Source organism: Cervus canadensis, chromosome 16 (assembly GCF_019320065.1).
Source record: "Cervus canadensis isolate Bull #8, Minnesota chromosome 16, ASM1932006v1, whole genome shotgun sequence".
NCBI classification, from domain to species: domain Eukaryota; kingdom Metazoa; phylum Chordata; class Mammalia; order Artiodactyla; family Cervidae; genus Cervus; species Cervus canadensis.
In genome coordinates, this window is record NC_057401.1 from 23,578,904 (window position 1) to 23,596,107 (window position 17,204).

Consider the following 17,204-nt stretch of genomic DNA (forward strand, 5'->3'; position numbering starts at 1 on the left):
CTTCACTCAATATTTCTCTGGAAAATTATTTTTATTAGCAAGATAGTATTTTATAACTTGAATAAACTTTAGTTTGCGTAACAAATTTCTTACATTTTCAACATTTCCAATTAAAGAATGCCTCACAAATTTTATATAATTTTATTGTAACATTAGAGTAAATTCTTTAATTCTTGCTCTTCTACTTCTAAAATTATATTAAGAGCCTTAACATACTCTCTGGCAGAAAGATTGTTCTAATTTATGCTACAAATCAGCAACATAGAGGTATTGTTTACCATACTAAGCAACACTGAATATCATCATAATTTTTAGTCTTACAGACTAGATAAAATCCCCCCAAAATGCAAATATTTCTTCAGTTCAGTTCAGTCACTCAGTCGTGTCCGACTCTTTGCAACTCCATGGACTGCAGCACGCCAGACTTCCCTGTCCATCACCAACTCCCAGAGCCTACTCAAACTCATGTCCATCGCGTTGGTGATGCCATCCAACCATCTCATCCTCTGTCACCCCCTTCTCCTCCTGCCTTCAATCTTTCCCAGCATCAGGGTCTTTTCCAATGAGTCAGTTCTTCACATCAGGTGGCCAAAGTATTGGAATTTCAGATTCAGCATCAGTCCTTCCAATGAATATTCAGGACTGATTTCCTTTAAGATTGACTGGTTGGATCTCCTTGCAATTTCCTCTTATGTTTTCCTATTTTTTGTTGTCTTTTTGCTCCTTGGACACAAGAGGCCTTTCTTGTGCCTGAGGAAGGATATATAGGTGGATACACCATTCAGAGTTACAAAGGGACACAAAAAGCATACTTAGCTTGGATTTGTAAGAAATATATAATAAAATGATTATTTACAGAGATGTGGGCAGGGCTGAGGGACCAAAAAAAATGTTGAGGCACTGTGATATTGGGATTTCTAGTAAGAAACATATATTCCATCTTGGACTCCATTTCTGTCACAGAGCTTCTAAAATCCTTGGAGTTTCCTAAGTAGAGAGAGAGAAAAAAGACATTTTTTGTTATGTTAAGAGTGACCTTTGGAAAGCCCCTAGGTGACCTAAGGATGAGGGCTGGTTGTCAGAAGAGCCAATCATGTGGTTAGAGGCTTGGAAAACTTCAGTCCTCATCCTTGGGAGAGAAAAGGAACTAGAAACTGAATTCAATTACCTATGGCCAAGGATTTGATCAATCATGCCTATGTAATGAAACCTCCCTAAAAACTCAAAAGGAGGTGGTTCATAGAGTTTCCATGATGGCGGACAATTCGAGGAGAAAGGCCCCCAGAGAAAGTATGAAAACTCTTCCCACTTTCCCTGTATCTTGTCCTTTGCATCTCTTCCATCTGCCTCTTCCTGAGTTTATACTATATATTACAATAAACTAGTAATCTACTAAGTATTAGTAAAATGTTTCTCTGAGTTCTCTGAGCCAGTCTAGCAAATTAGTCCAATACAAGAAAGGGGCTATTAAAACTGCCAATCTGTATAGCCAGTTGATTAGAAATACAGGTGATAAGCTGGGCTTGCAACTGATGTCTGAAGTTGGGGTTAGAGGAGCAATCTTGTCAGACTGAACCCTTAACCTGCAGGATCTAAGGGTAGATAGTGTCAGAATTGAGATGAATTTTAGCATACCCAGCTGGTATAACAGAATTCCTTGGTGATATGGGGAAAACCCCCATACATCAGAATTGATGCACATTTATAGGCACCCAGAGACCAGTAACAATGGGAAGTCATTACCCCCTTGATCCTAAAGGAACAGGGGAAAGACAACAGAACTATCAATGTGGGCTGGAGCCAGAGGAGAAAAGGCAGTCTCATCAGGGCTGCTGACAGAGGGAGGCAATCCCAGCCACAACCTGGAATCAAAACAGCAAGAGGCAAGGAATAAAATACTTCAATCTGCCTGTCTTTCTGCAGGCTGCTGTCTTATTGGTGCCTTCAGCTGGGTAAATTGAACTTGAAATCAGAGAGTAGTGCCCTGAGGGCACAGAACAGGGCACAGAAAGACAAGAGAAAAATAGAATAACCAGCACAGTGTTGGTTGGATACTTTTAGCATTTTTTGTTTTTTACATTTAGTACTTCTATTTTATTTTTACATTCAGTACTTCTAAAAGTCATTTGTAATTTTTCTTTTGATTGTAGTGTATCATAGGAATGAGCTTTTTATTTAGTTTTTATAGATACCTATATAGTTATCTTAGGTACACATGCTGTATCATATTCCTATCCATTTTATCAACTGCCATTATCAAACTAAATTTTTACAGTGGGGTTCTTTTCAGTGTTTCCTATTCTGTTCCACTGATTCATTTATTCTTGTGCAATAACACAGTAGCATGACATTATTGTAGCATGACAGTATGTTTTAACGCTAGGTACAGCAGCTCCCAAGTGTTCTTAAGTTCTGATGAAAATTATTAGGAAAAAGTAGCTTTGAAAACTAGGGGGAAATGTCAAATATAAAAACCTTAGTTATTCAGCTATGTTTTGAAATGGATACTGCTATGTGATATGTGCAAGTTTTCATTCTTTACTATGGAATCTCAATATATATTACTAGATAATAGACGGAAGTTTTTGTTTCATTATATTCATTATTTTGGCATATTTTTAAAATTCCACATACACATGATAATATACAGTATTTTTCCTTCTCTGACTTATTTCACTAAGTACAATATTCACCATGTCCACGTATGTTGCATATTGCAAAATTTCATTCTTTTTTTTAATGGCTGATTGGTATTCCATTGTGTTCATATACTACAACTTCTTTATCCTCTCATTTGTTGATTGACACTTAAGTGACTTCCATATCTTTGCTGTTGTAAATAACGCTGCTATGAACATTAGGGTGCATACATCTTTTCAAATTAGTGTTTTGTTTTGGTCAAATATATACCCAGGAGTGGAACTGCTGTATCATATGGTAATTCTATTTTAGTTTTTTTGAGGAACATCTGCTTTTCTACAGTAACTGCGCCAATTTACATTCCCACCAACAGTGGACATATCCTCGCCAACATTTGTTACTTGTGGTCTTTTTGATGAGAGAGTCTCTGACAAGTGTGAGGTGACATCTCATTGTTTTGATTTGCATTTCCATGATATTAGCAATGTTAATTATCTTTTTATGTGCCTGTTGGTCATCTGTATGCCTTCTTTGGAAAAATATCTATTCAGGTCTTCTGCCCATTTTTAACTGGGTTGTTTGAGTTTGTTTTGTTTGTTTGTTTTTATGTTGAGTTGCATGAGCTGTTTACACATTTTGGATATTAACCCCTTAGTAGTTGTATCATTTGCAGATATTTTCTCCCATTCAATAGATTGTCTGTTCATTTTGTTGATGATTTCCTTTGCTGTGCAAAGCTTTTACATTTAATTAGGTCCCATTTGTTTATTTTTGCTTTTGTTTCCTTTGCCTTAGGAGATTATTCATATATATTCTCAAATAGAAAACATACACATATATTATTTTCAAGTATACATAGTGCATTTAAGAAAAATTACTACATACCAGGTCATAGAGAAAATCTCAACAAATTACAAAGAATGGTATTCTAGAAGCCATCTTATATTACCTCAATATATTTTTTGTATTTGTCCTTGAAGTTAGAAAACACTAATAAACAGGATTTTATAAATATATACATGCAAATATACATGCTCTTATATAGTAAACAATGCTGAGGAAACATAAAAGAAAATAGTTACTTAGAATAATTTATTTAGTTACTTAGAATTCTTCATTTTTCAAATTTAAAATTACTATTCTGTTATTTTGTGGAGAACATCTAGCCAACTCAATTGCTAAAACAGAGTTATTTTCAAATTATGTCTAAGCTACAAATCAGCATATTGAACCAACATTTTAATTCTTGTTTCCAGCTAATTATTTGAGAGCCTTTGAAGAGAACAGAGGTTATTATTGAAAAGCAGATTTTTGTTTAGTTTTAGTTTAGTTGCTAAGTCATGTCTAACCCTTTGTGACCCCATGGACTGTAGCCCACCAGGCTCCTCCTCCAGGGGATTTCCCAGGCAAGAAAACCAGAGTTGGTTGCCATTTCCTTCTCCCGGGGCTCTTCCTGACCCAGGGATCAAACCTGCATCTCTTGCATTGACAACCAGATTCTTTGCTGCTCATCCACCAGGGAAACCAGTATTTTTGTTAAGCTTGTGTAAATGATTATTAGGTATTTTGGATCTTTTTTTTTTTAACCTGAAGTTGTTGTATTTTTTAAAAATCCTTCTTCAGATGTGCTAAGACCATTAATAGCAATTTCCAGATAATCACAAGTAGGTGAGAAATAAGGTAAGGGCAGTCAGTGGGATAAAAATCTCCATTGATTTTCGGACTTCCAAAATCTTGGAGAAGTTTAAGAGGACTTACACTGCAGATTAAAAATTAGATCAAAATATGAGGTGATCCAGTGATTAAGATACTATGCCTCCACTGCAGGGGGGATGGGTTCTATCCCTGGTTGGGGAACTAAGATCCTGCATGCCAAGTAGTAGGGTCAAAAAATACAAACAGGCAAACAAAAACACCAAAAAAACAAATATATATAGATAGCAAATATACATATTATATAATATATATAAATTATAATATATATCATATGGAGATGTATGTCTTTTGGGATATATAATATACATTAATTAAATTAATTTATATATTATATAATTTATGTATTATACATGTTATATATATAAAATATCACCATATATATTATACATATATAATATATATAACATCACCACATATTTATTATATATGGTAATGTTATAATAATATTGTATATAATATACAATAATATAATGACATATATAATACATAATAATATAATATTATATATAATACATAATATCATATATAAGGTCATGTTAAAGTTTATAATTTGAAGTCAGTGTAGATGCTATAAGACTGACTTGCCTGGTACCCTCTTCCTACAGCTCTGGGTCTGAGACTGCTGTGAATACAAACCCTGTGTACCTTCTGGCCTGCCTCCTTTTTCTGCCGCTGCCGCCTGCCTCCCAAGCCAGGCTGCTGCCACCTTTGCCAGAGCCTCTGCTAAGCTTCCTCAGGTGGCTGCTGTTCAGGCGGAAGCCCCGAATCTGCTCTTTTCTCCCTGACTGAGCTCTAACCAGGCTGCGTCATCCTTCTGCCCCCAGAATGGATGAAATGTCACCCTGTGAGGCATGGGTCTGACTTTCTGAGCAGTCACTAAGGGGCTGCATGATGCCACTCAGAGTTCAGGAGAGTCTACTCCCTGTGAGTTGGAACCTGACTGATGAGATATGGGAAATAGTAGGGAACAGGGCAATTTCCCTCTCCTTTATACCCTGTGGAGTGCTCTAAGATTCGATTTCCCCCCGAAGGTCTTCTGGAGACTTCCAGGTGCCTAGCTAACACCCCTGCCCAGAGGCTGCAGTCTCTTTATATGTGGCCACTCTTATATGGCCACAATGAAAGATATGGGCAATCTTTCATTGTGAAACAGCGGCCAGCATGGCAGCACATCACATCACTTTGTTTCTCGTATTTTCTTGCCTTTTTCTCCCTATTTCCTTACCTTCACCATTCTGGGCTTGCATGTGCCAAATTGTATTGCAACTTGAAGGCACCCAAATAGTGTCTCAGGCTCTATCTTTTCGTAGAAAAGATTTCCTAAAAGAGAGCTATAGCAACAGTTCTCACTTTAGTGGAGAGCTGGTGTTTTCCCCTGGCCCCTATGAGTCACTCTCCACTTTTCTCCACCTTGCTCTCTCCCCTGGGAGGTTGCTGAACTGTATCTAAAGGACACCCACACCCTCTGGCTACCAGATAGGTCCAGCCAATAGGATACCCCGGTAGGAGATTGGAGGGAGAAAGTATTTATTTTCCTGGTGCCTATGAGTCACCTTGGCTGACTGTGTCCCTCAAGATGAAAGTCAGAGCTGGAGTTCTTCTCTATCTGACCTTCTTTTTGATTTCTGAGACCTGCTTCCTCCTCTCCTTTGGACCTAGGGAACCTAAGAGCTCCACACTGCTACCCCCAGGGTAGGGAGCTGCCTTGTGGCTCATGTCCACCCTGCCCACTCCTCTGTAATTTATCTCTTTATAAATAAATTATTCTAATTTGAATTATTCCAATTTGACAGTGCCATCTGCTTCCTATTGGGATGAGTAATGAGAAGGAATGGTTAAATGATATTGTTGTTTATCTGTGTTGGAATTGTGTGTGACCATTACACATCACTTAATGTTCTCTAGCAAAAGAAAGCAATGCAGTATTTTTTTTTTTTCCTAATCACTTAAGAAGTCAAGCAATCAGGGTTCTAGCAAAAACAAACAAACAAGACCAGTCAGAATTCCATCTCCTGTGTGGATGAAAATAATCAAAAAGTAATCTATAATAGGAATAGAAATTATGTAAAAGAAAATAAAAAGAGTTTTATTTGAGCCAAACTGAGGACTATCACCTGGAAGAGAGCCTCTCAGCTCTGAGAAACTGCTCCAGAGACACTTGATTGTCAACATAGTTTTATATCTTATCAGAACCAAGAACATTAAATAAGTCAGGCATATACTTCTCTAGTGGCTCAGACGGTAAAGAATCTGCCTGTAATGCAGGAGACTCAGTTTCAATCCCTGGGTTGATCTTTCCAGGGAAGATCCCCTGGAAAAGGGCGTGGCAACACACTCCAATATTTTTGCCTGGAGAATTCAATGGACAGAGGAGCCTGGCAGGCTACGGGCCATAGGTTTGTGGAGAGTCAGACACGACTAAAGCAACTTAGCATTGCTGCACGCATACTCCTTCAAGGTTTCAGAAAAACAGATTAGAGTTAGTGAGTCAGCACGGCCTTTGCACCGAGGAAGGGAGTCTTATGGAAGGAGGACCAGCACTGGCATCCCAGGAAGGGAATCATTTGCTGTTTATTTTTAACATAGACATTCCTTAGTGTGCCCTTTTCTTTAATAATGAAAGCAGGTGTAAAACAGGCTGTTTTAGTTAGCAGTTAAAATTCAAGTCAACTCATGTATTAGCCAGAATGACTTCCTCATACCTCAACATGTGAAATTTTCTTTTATCACCTGAAAGGGTCTTTAAAGGGAATCAATAGGGAATTGTGAAGTACCAGGAACAAGAAATGGCAGGAGACATCACCACCCCAAGTGCTGAAGGGGCATAAGGAAGAAAGAGCGTTGGAATACTGGTGCCTGATACGAGTCCACGTCTTGGAAAAGAAGCTGTCCCTGCAGACCTCCAGTCCTGCGGAATGCAGGTCCTGCCAGAGCCTCATCTGCAGCAGGCTGGCAGTAGAGAATGAAATGCCCTCCTCTTCCGCCCCTCCTGCCCACCGGCTTCCTCTCTCCAGCCCCTGGTCTGCAGTCACTGCCTCCTATTGGCTGAGCCCAGTTGGAAACTAGAATGAATGGCCCATCAGGGTGGGCCTGCTTGGGCTCTGAGTGGGGCTGAGTGGGGCAGATGATGGTCTGGGTTGCTGGGAGGTGAGGAGGGCAACAGAAATTAACCAATATGATCAGGATATCAAACCCTTTGCAAATATAACCCTAATTTTGAGAAAAGTGATACATGCATTTATGTATAAGAGAATTCTGTACTATAAATTTAAAGTAGCTATCTCATGTAGTAGAAGAATAATCAATGGTTTTTATTTTTTATAGTGCTTGGTATATCTCCCAAATTTAAAAAAAAAAAGTATTACTTTAAACTTTATCTTAGGAAAGATAATTGCTAATTGAATGATGTGTTTAATATTAACTTTTAAAGGAAACATTTCCTATCAGTGGCTCCTCATGCTAAGAACTTCACTTTCTGAAATTTCTCAGATCTCACCTAGAGTAAGATCAAGGCCAATGAGAGGATGTTTGTGTTTGTTTCTCAAAGCACTAGCTTGTTTTCACACTATCCTGCCCAGTAATAAAAAAGAATAATCTGACGTGGGACAAAGGGCATCCCAGTCCTAGTGATATTAGTAGATGTAATCCATTAATTACTATTAACTTTGTTATGTAGCAGAGTTGGTCTATGACATTCAATTTGTCAAAGAACCAAATTTGTGATCCTAGAGTTGAATGTACAATCACCAACTTCATATAAACATCTAGCTTCAAAATGCTTTCAATTTAGTTAGACTATAAACTAACATCTCTGTTTTCAAAACAACTTGTGTAGCTTCTGATTTATTTTTCTTTTGTTTCATGTCTCTCGCATCTGCATGTAAACTACAAATAAAGCACCATAGAGGAACTCAGGGGTATTATCAGCAGTCAGCAGCTACCCTACTGTTTTCCATACCCAGATTCCTCTTCTATTCATAGCATTGTCCTCAGCCTCACATGGGGTCTGGGGTAAAGGCAGCTACTTTCCCCCACAGAAATACTTCACATGTAGAGAATGAGATAGCAAATCCTTGGGATGTCACAGACCAGCTGTTGAAGGCAATTGTTCCTAACCACCAATGTCTCAGCCGCTCCTTTGGGCCAAGGCAGCAGTTGGGGGAGATAGAAGCAGCCAATGTTCTGTATAAACTCAGACACCTATGTAAGCTCGGGCCTCAGAACTTCATTGCCTGCCAAGCTATTTAAAGCTAAGGATTATGCAGTGAGAACAGATGCAGTACATTTTGCCATCTTCTGAAATCTAACATTTTAAGTAACATTTAAAGAGCATAGTTTAAATTTTCTTGAATTCAGTCATTGTACTTTTCAAAGTGGTTTCCTAAACTTCATATTAATTTAAGTATGACTTAATACATCTTAATATTTCATAAATATCCACAGAACATACACTGTACTTTGAAAAACGTTGCAGCTAAGATTCAGCTTAGCTTTTTTTTTAAAATGAGGTACATATTTGGAACTTTTAAAAATCAGATTTATATCTGAAAATTCCAGTGTAAGTTTAAAACAGTAACAAATGTAGTGACTCATAAATATATTTCAGATCCAATTTTCCAGTACTATTTTTTAACCTTCAAATTCTATATTTACAAAGCTATGCTGTAATAAAATACACTGAAAAGAAAAGCTTATTAAGCAAAGGCGATCACAGCTCTTTTTAGCAATATAAAACACTTTCATAAAATGGATAAGAATTTCTTAAATTGGTGTGGCTCTTTTGCCATCAACTGTTACAAATGCAAGCTTCCCTGGCATTGTTGAAGTAAGGAAGAAATAATTCTGAGTCGTTTCTGCTATCAGACTACAGTCTTCTAAACTGTCAATGTTTCAGGTGTTAAGAATAGCATTAACTTGAGCTGTAGGAACATATTTAACAAATTTCCTTTCGGAATAAAAATAAGAAAGACAACCTCAACATACCAGGAACTATGTCTGTATTTTTAATCTTCATAAAAATCATTTCAAACGTGGGTAATACACACATTGACGTGATACCATGGTCTAAACTAGGATCTTCCTCTCGACGTATGAACAGACACTAACCCGACACGATGTCACTTGGTCCCAGCCGAATCCTTTACTTCCACCACTAGAATTCCATCATGACAGAGGATCGCCGACAAATCTTTGGTTTCAATGCCGTCGGGCAGTTTATACTGTCGGGTGAAGCTTCTGGAGATAAAACCGTGCTCATCCATTCTGGTTCCATGTTGAGCTTTTATCAGCAGCCAGCCCTCGAAGGTCTGAATGATGATATCTTCGGGGAGGAATTGGACCACGTCCAGCAGGACCTGGAAGCGGGACTCGCCTCTCTGGGGCGGCATCTCAGCGGCGTCCACTGGAGGAGCCTGGGCCGCCCTGGCCTTCCCCAGGTCCACCGTGGTTGGCCCGGGCAGTGCATATAAAGCGTGGTCCAGCCTGCAGTCTTCCAGACCTCGAGCTTCGAACTCCTGTTCGTACCGCACTGGAGTCTCGATGAGGTGCCTCAGTATGATTTTTGCCATAGTGGAGGCAAAGCCGGCCTCCAGCAGCGTCCTCCCGGGCCGATGTCCGCGTGGAGCTTCGCCGCTGCCGTCCGACTAGGTTATCAGGGGAGAGCTGCTCTTCACTTATAACCCCGGCGCAGACGCAACCCTTTAATTAGACCTGAATCACAGTGCCGCACGCTCGCTCTTGTCTTTTTGCTCCTGCTGACAATGAACGGCTATTTATAGGGTGTGTTTCGAAGTTGCTTTTAGCACACAGCCTGCTCGAGCTGCCGAGTCAAGGATTGCCCTTACATTCTCAGTTATCCTTGGCAAGTGTGTAGGCCTCGCTTACCCAGAGAGAAAAAGTCAGAAACAGTATTTGAGAAGTATCTGAGTGCTCTGTCTTTGTGAACTACAGTGATCTGAGGGATCAGAACAACCTAGAGATGAGCACTTATCTTGTATGAACTAAGTCTGCACTAATCCTAGTTTCCCGGCACCAAGTCAGGGGGAGGTGACTTGAGCTTTAAATTGATTAGGAATCAATTACACACACAGGCACATTAAAATCTCAAACATTCAACAAGCCCTCAGCCCTCTGTCCTATACATTTGCTTTCATTTCATCCTTTAATCTTCTATCCTTAAGTGACATCTGAGCCAGGCCATCTGGGTTTATTAAATTTGACTCATGAAAAATGAGATCAAATGACTGAGCCAGACAGTGATGTCCAACCTCAGATGGGGTTGGAAAGGCATAGAACAGAGAATCTTAGCAAGGAAAATAGAGCTCCAGTGCAAAGAAAAAGGTTAAAGCTTTTTAACTCTTTGATACTAAAGCCCAGAAAACTAAGGATTAATCTAGTTGCAGCTCTGCTGTTGAAATGGCAAAAATAAATAACATACTTCTTAACTGTAACCCTCTTAACATTAAACATATTGAAAAAGAATGAGGTAACTATCCACTGCTATGGCAAGAGCTTCAAGACATGTTAAGTACAAAAGGAAAGTCCAGAACAGCATATATGTGCTGTATTTGTCTTTTTTTTTTTTTAAAGTAGGCGTTTGCTTGTGAAATAGAATCTGAAAGTTATGTCATGGGGAACAGAAGTTGCCTTCTGGGATTGGAGCAGAGTGATCAGAAGGCAGGGGCTAAAGGGAGACTTGCTTATCACTATAAACACATTTGTGCTTGTAACTTCTATAGTGTGTTTGTAATGAACATACACACAAGAGGGTTTAAAATATAGAAAACTTCCTCTCCATGGAGGTTAGTATTCTCTAGAATAGGTAGACTCCAGAATACCTTTCCTTAAAACACATGTCCATTTTCTTAGAATTAAAAATAAATCTAACTAGCTTTTAGTTTTAGTTTTTTATGGTAAAGAATCTTCCTGCAATGCCAGAGACCCAGGTTTGATCCCTGGGTTGGGAGGATCCTCTAGAGAAGGGAATGGCAACCTACTCCAGTATTCTTGCCTGGAGAATCCCATGGACAGAGGAGCCTGGAGGGCTACAGGTCAATTTTTTAAAAATTAAAAATTAGAAAACAGAAGGGAACAATTTCCTTTAGCTCTTTTATAATATCCTAAAACTCTGAGTGGATATTTTGGTATATAGCTTAAAATATGCCTTAATTATGTTTTTCACACACAGCTTTTTTGACTTGCATTTTACAGGTTGATGACCCTCAATGGAAAAATGTACTCTTTGAAATATTAATGTCCATTGGCTCATAAAATATTGAGAGGTGTTTTCATTGATGCTGCTCTGAGTGGTAAGTCAAAAACAGAACTCACTACCAGTGGTAGGAAATGTATAAGGTACCAAGGATTTGGCTTTAAATTGCTGGAAAGAGTCATAGCAAAATTGAGAAGAAAGCATATAGATTTTCTATATATCCCCTGCCCCCACACATACATAGTATCCCCCATTGTCAACATCCCCACCAGAGGGTACATTTGTTACAATCAGTGAACCTACATTAATACATAATTTACATTAGTGTTTACATCACTCTTTGTGTTGCACATTCTATGAATTTGCCCAGAGGTTGAAGGAAAGTTATGACCAACCTAGATAGCATATTAAAAAGCAGAGACATTACTTTGCCAACAAAGGTCCATCTAGTCAAGGCTATGGTTTCCCAGTGGTCATGTATGGATGTGAGAGTTGGACTGTGAAGAAAGCTGAGCACCGAAGAATTGATGCTTTTGAACTGTGGTTTTGGAGAAGACTCTTGAGAGTCCCTTGGACTGCAAGGAGATCTAACCAGTCCGTCCTAAAAGGGGATCAGTCCTGGGTGTTCATTGGAAGGACTGATGCTGAAGCTGAAACTCCAGTACTTTGGCCACCTCATGCGAAGGGTTGACTCATTGGAAAAGACCCTGATGCTGGGAGGGATTGGGGGCAGGAGGAGAAGGGGACGGCAGAGGATGAGATGGCTGGATGGCATCACCAACTCATGGATATGAGTTTGAGTAAACTCCGGGAGTTGGTGATGGACAGGGAGGCCTGGCATGCTGCGATTCATGGGGTCACAAAGAGTTGGACACGACTGAGCAACTGAACTAAACATAATCACGTGTATCCACCAAAATAGTGTTATACAGAGTTGTTTCACTGCCCTAAAAATCCTTTGTGCTCCATCTGCTTACCTCCCCTCCTCCCAAGCTTTGCTCTGAAAAACTGCTGTAAAAAACAAGCCTGTTTATTTGCTGTGCTGGGTCTTCACTGCCGCACTCCAGCTTTCTCTAGTTGTGGTGCGTGAGGGCTGCTCTTCGTTGCAGTGCTAGGGCTTCTCTCAGAGGTGGCTTCTCTTTTGTGGAGCATGGGCTCTAGAGTGCAGGCTCAGTAGTTGTGGCACATGGCCTCATTGCCCGGGATCAAACCCATGTCCCCCTGCATTGGCAGGTGGATTCCCAACCACAGGACCACCGGGGAAGTCCAAAAAAAAAAAAAAAAGGAATGTCTATTTAAAAAACTAAAAGTTCTCTAAAAAATAAATACCTTTTAGAAAGGTGCTGGTAGGGTTGACAGAGAAAAATATATCCAATTAGTCTTATGGTTTTCTTGCCTTTAAGGATCTCAAAAATAGGTGAGGAGGACTAGATATGAGTGATGTTTCCATGTTGCTTGTATGATTGAGTTGCTGAGGTTTAAAGGGAGTATTCACATTTCTGGCGCAAACACCCAAGACTTCTACTTCTGCTATTTCCCCCAAACGGCCCTTTGACCCTAATCCTGCACCTTCTATCCTCCTCTAGGCTTCTGTTCAACCACTTACCTCTTTCTTGATGTTCTCTAGTCTCTCACTGTCCACAGGCTCCTCTCCATCAGCGTAAAGTCAGTTGTACCCCACCTTTTTAAACCAAAACAAGACCTACTAGCCCTTATGTCACCCGCTAGCTAATTATTCCCCTCCCAGCCCAGTTCCTTGAATTTTTAGCCTGTGTTCAATGATCACTCTTTGTGCTACTGCAAAATAACTCTGCCCTGGATTGATATCAAAGTCAGCCTTGTTGCCAAATCTATACTTTAACCTTATCTTCCTTAACCTCTTGAGCATTTGACATAAGCCTCTCATCAGGAAAGAATGTGAACTATTTTTGTCCTAGCCCTGTCAAGAGGACAAGTAGAGTTTTCTCTTATCCTATTCCATGCATTCTCAGTGGACGTGATATCACCCTCAAGGGGGCAAAAATTGGTTCTTATGGAGCAAATCAATCAAACAAAAAATCCATGTTATCTAAAGATTATACCAAATCTTAGCTCTAAGGAATGGATTATGGTCTTCCAAAAGGCCCAGGTACATAAACAGACATAAAGAATATCTGTGGAATTAAAATTTCGTGGGGGAGAGGGAGGAGAAATCAGGTGGACAATGTCTTAAAGACTCCTGGGTGTGGAAGGCTGGAGCAATAATAAAGGAAAAATTGAGGATACAGTCCTAGTCGTCTTCATGCTCATCCAGAACCCAATGGCATCAGGGGCTCTTTGGGGGAATTTCAGTACCAACAAGGCTTAGGGTCTGAGAAGGTTCCCTAGAAAGAGTAATCTCATGGCCTGAACAAGAAGATGATAGAGTGGGACAAAAGGAGCTTTGGGAATTCAAGTGTTCCTGGCAACAGAATGACATGTTCCAGGGCCTGGAACCAGAAGCAAATTCTGTGATTGGAAGACAAAGGACACAGTGTGACCACAATGCAGGCCACAGAGTAAGAAGTGGGAGAAATGAGGCTGGAGAGGTGGGGAGCAGGGACCAGATCAGAAGAGACTTGTATGTCATTTTTGTTTTCAAGTATCTACCAGTTGCTCTAAGGGTGATTATCAGAATTCTTGTTTTATAGTAAACACTAATCTTTTTCTTCATAGTCAAAAGGCCCACTGAGGATTTTTTTTCCAAATTAAGGTTTAAATTCTATTCTGAAATATAGGAGTTAACTTCACAAAGACCCAAATCAGTACCTTTTTCACTTTTCTGACTACACCCACAATAAGAAACATATCATCACCAGTGAACACACATATACACATGTGTGTGCATGCTCAGTCATGTCCAACTCTTTGTGACCTCCTGGACTATAGCTCGCCAGGCTCCTCTGTCCTTGCGATTCTCCAGGAAAGAACACTTGAGTAGGTTGCCATTTCCTCCTCCAGGGGATATCTTCCTGACCCAGGGATCAAACCCACATCTCCTGAAGCTCCTGCATTAGCAGGCAGATTCTGTACCACTGAGCTACCTGGGAAGCCCACATATACCCATACTGGGTACAAAACATTTAGCTTTACTACATATAATGCACTCTGATGGTCTCTGTTTGATTCCATTTAGCTTAACAGTGAGCTTTCAGTTCAGTTCAGTTCAGTTGCTCAGTCGCGTCCGACTCTTTGCGACCCCATGAATCGCAGCGCGCCAGGCCTCCCTGTCCATCACAAACTCCCGGAGTTTACTCAAACTCATGTCCATCGAGACGGTGATGCCATCCAGCCATCTCATCCTCTGTCATCCCCTTCTCCTCCTGCCCCCAATCCCTCTCAGCATCAGGGTCTTTTCCAATGAGTCAACTCTTTGCATGAGGTAGCCAAAGTACTGGAGTTTCAGCTTCAGCATCAGTCCTTCCAATGAACACCCAGGACTGATCTCCTTTAGGATGGACTGGTTGGATCTCTTTGCAGTCCAAGGGACTCTCAAGAGTCTTCTCCAAAACCACAGTTCAAAAGCATCAATTCTTCGGTGCTCAGCTTTCTTCACAGTTCAACTCTCACATCCATACATGACCACTGGAAAAACCATAGCCTTGACTAGATGGATCTTTGCTGGCAAAGTAATGTCTCTGCTTTTTAATATGCTATCTAGGTTGGTCATAACTTTCCTTCCAAGGAGTAAGCGTCTTTTAATTTCATGGCTGCAATCACCATCTGTAGTGATTTTGGAGCCAAAGAAAATAAAGTCTGACACTGTTTCCACTGTTTCCCCATCTATTTCCCATGAAGTGATGGACCAGATGGCATGATCTTAGTTTTCTGAATGTTGAGCTTTAAGCCAACTTTTTCACTCTCCTCTTTCACTTTCATCAAGAGGCTTTTTAGCTCCCCTTCACTTTCGGCCATAAGGGTGGTGTCATCTGCATGTCTGAAGTTATTGATATTTCTCCCGGCAATCTTGATTCCAGCTTGTGCTCCTTCCAGCCCAGCGTTTCTCATGATGTACTCTGCATATAAGTTAAACAAGCAGGGTGACAGTATACAGCCTTGGCGTACTCCTTTTCCTGTTTGGAACCAGTCTGTTGTTCCATGTCCAGTTCTAACTGTTGCTTCCTGACCTGCATACAGGGTTCTCGAGAGGCAGGTCAGGTGGTCTGGTATTCCCATCTCTTTCAGAATTTTCCACAGTTTATTGTGATCCCCACAGTCAAAGGCTTTGGCATAGTCTATAAAGCAGAAATAGATGTTTTTCTGGAACTCTCTTGCTTTTTCGATGATCCAGCGGGTGTTGGCAATTTGATCTCTGGTTCCTCTGCCTTTTCTAAAACCAGCTTGAACATCTGGAAGTTCATGGTTCACGTATTGCTGAAGCCTGGCTTGGAGAATTTTGAGCATTACTTTACTAGCATGTGAGCCTTGCAACTCACTAATTGATTTTACAGCCACAGTTTGGAAAGCACTTAGTTAACTTTTTATATTATTAAGCAAAGTAGCTCATCATCCTTGTAGGGTGAATTATCCCTCTGTAGGGAGACTGTGATGGGCTCCACTGGTTTTTCTTCTGTGGCTGCAGAGAGATGTTGAGTGGGTAAGGAAGCAAGAGATGTAGCCAGACGGCATGGCTTGTGTCAAGTGCTGAAAGGTTAAGAACGATAAGGATGGAAGCTCAGACTTAGCAGTGAGGGTGTCTTTGATTCATGAGGGAGAGTCAGAGGCAAAATTGGGCAAAGGTTGAATTGCAGTTGTTTGGGGAGTGCATATTGCAATTTCAAGGAGTTGGGTTGGGATGAGATGGGACACATTCACTAGAGGCTGACATAAAGTCTGGAAGGCTTGTTTTGTTTTAATAAGATTTTCTTAAGAAAAGTGACCATTAGTCTGATGAAAAGGAGAGAAGTGATTAGCAAGGGGCCCTGATGGACCACGGTTGATGGAGTTTGAGACCTGAAGGGCCAATATCCTAAATATTCCTTTTAAACAAAGTAATTTTCTTATGCCATTCTCAAATCATGAGTAAGGTTTTTGTTCAGTGTTTCAGCCTGGTGTCAGATAGCCTTTGAGAGAATTAAGGCAGAGATTGTACCAGGCTTTGGGGAAACCAGTGCAAAGGGCCTCTGCTATCCAAGGAAGCAGTAATGAGACAGAAGCGGATGATATCAGCAGTCTGGAAAGAGATAAAAGTGACAACCAAGTTAGAACATAGACACATGCCTGAAGGAACCCTAAAAATAAGTGAATGATAATTTGATTGCACCTTGCTGCAATCTTAGAGGCTGGAGTCAGCTCTGGAAAGTTGGCCTTATGGCCATGAAGGAATTTACATTTTAGATAGAAGCCGTAATAAGCATGGATACATTTTAACAGGGTTTGAAAGGACGGATCAGGAGTGAGCCCCTAACTGTGTTCACTCTGCCTTCCCTGAGTGCCTCCTGTTGGGTTTACCAAGGCGCCCACACTGAGGCTTGACCCTGCTTCTTCTCCCAGGCCCATTATAACCAACAACTCGTCAACAGCCTCAGCTTGCTACCACAGGAACTCACATCAAATCTGACCTTCTCAGAGCCTGTGGCATAGCCAACAACCAGGAGTCTGCCTGTCCTTCTGAGTCTCC

General features: G+C 40.5%; 1 protein-coding gene across 1 annotated transcript; it reads right to left on the minus strand.

Moving 5' to 3' along the window:
• Nucleotides 1-593: 593 nt before the first annotated feature.
• Nucleotides 594-10,255, minus strand: HSPB3 (heat shock protein family B (small) member 3). The gene is made up of 2 exons (XM_043489132.1): nucleotides 9,463-10,255; nucleotides 594-987 (listed from the first exon to the last, which is right to left on the minus strand). The coding sequence occupies exon 1, from the start codon at nucleotides 9,921-9,923 to the stop codon at nucleotides 9,474-9,476; it is 450 nt and encodes a 149-aa protein (XP_043345067.1). The 5' UTR covers nucleotides 9,924-10,255; the 3' UTR covers nucleotides 594-987; nucleotides 9,463-9,473.
• Nucleotides 10,256-17,204: the final 6,949 nt, after the last annotated feature.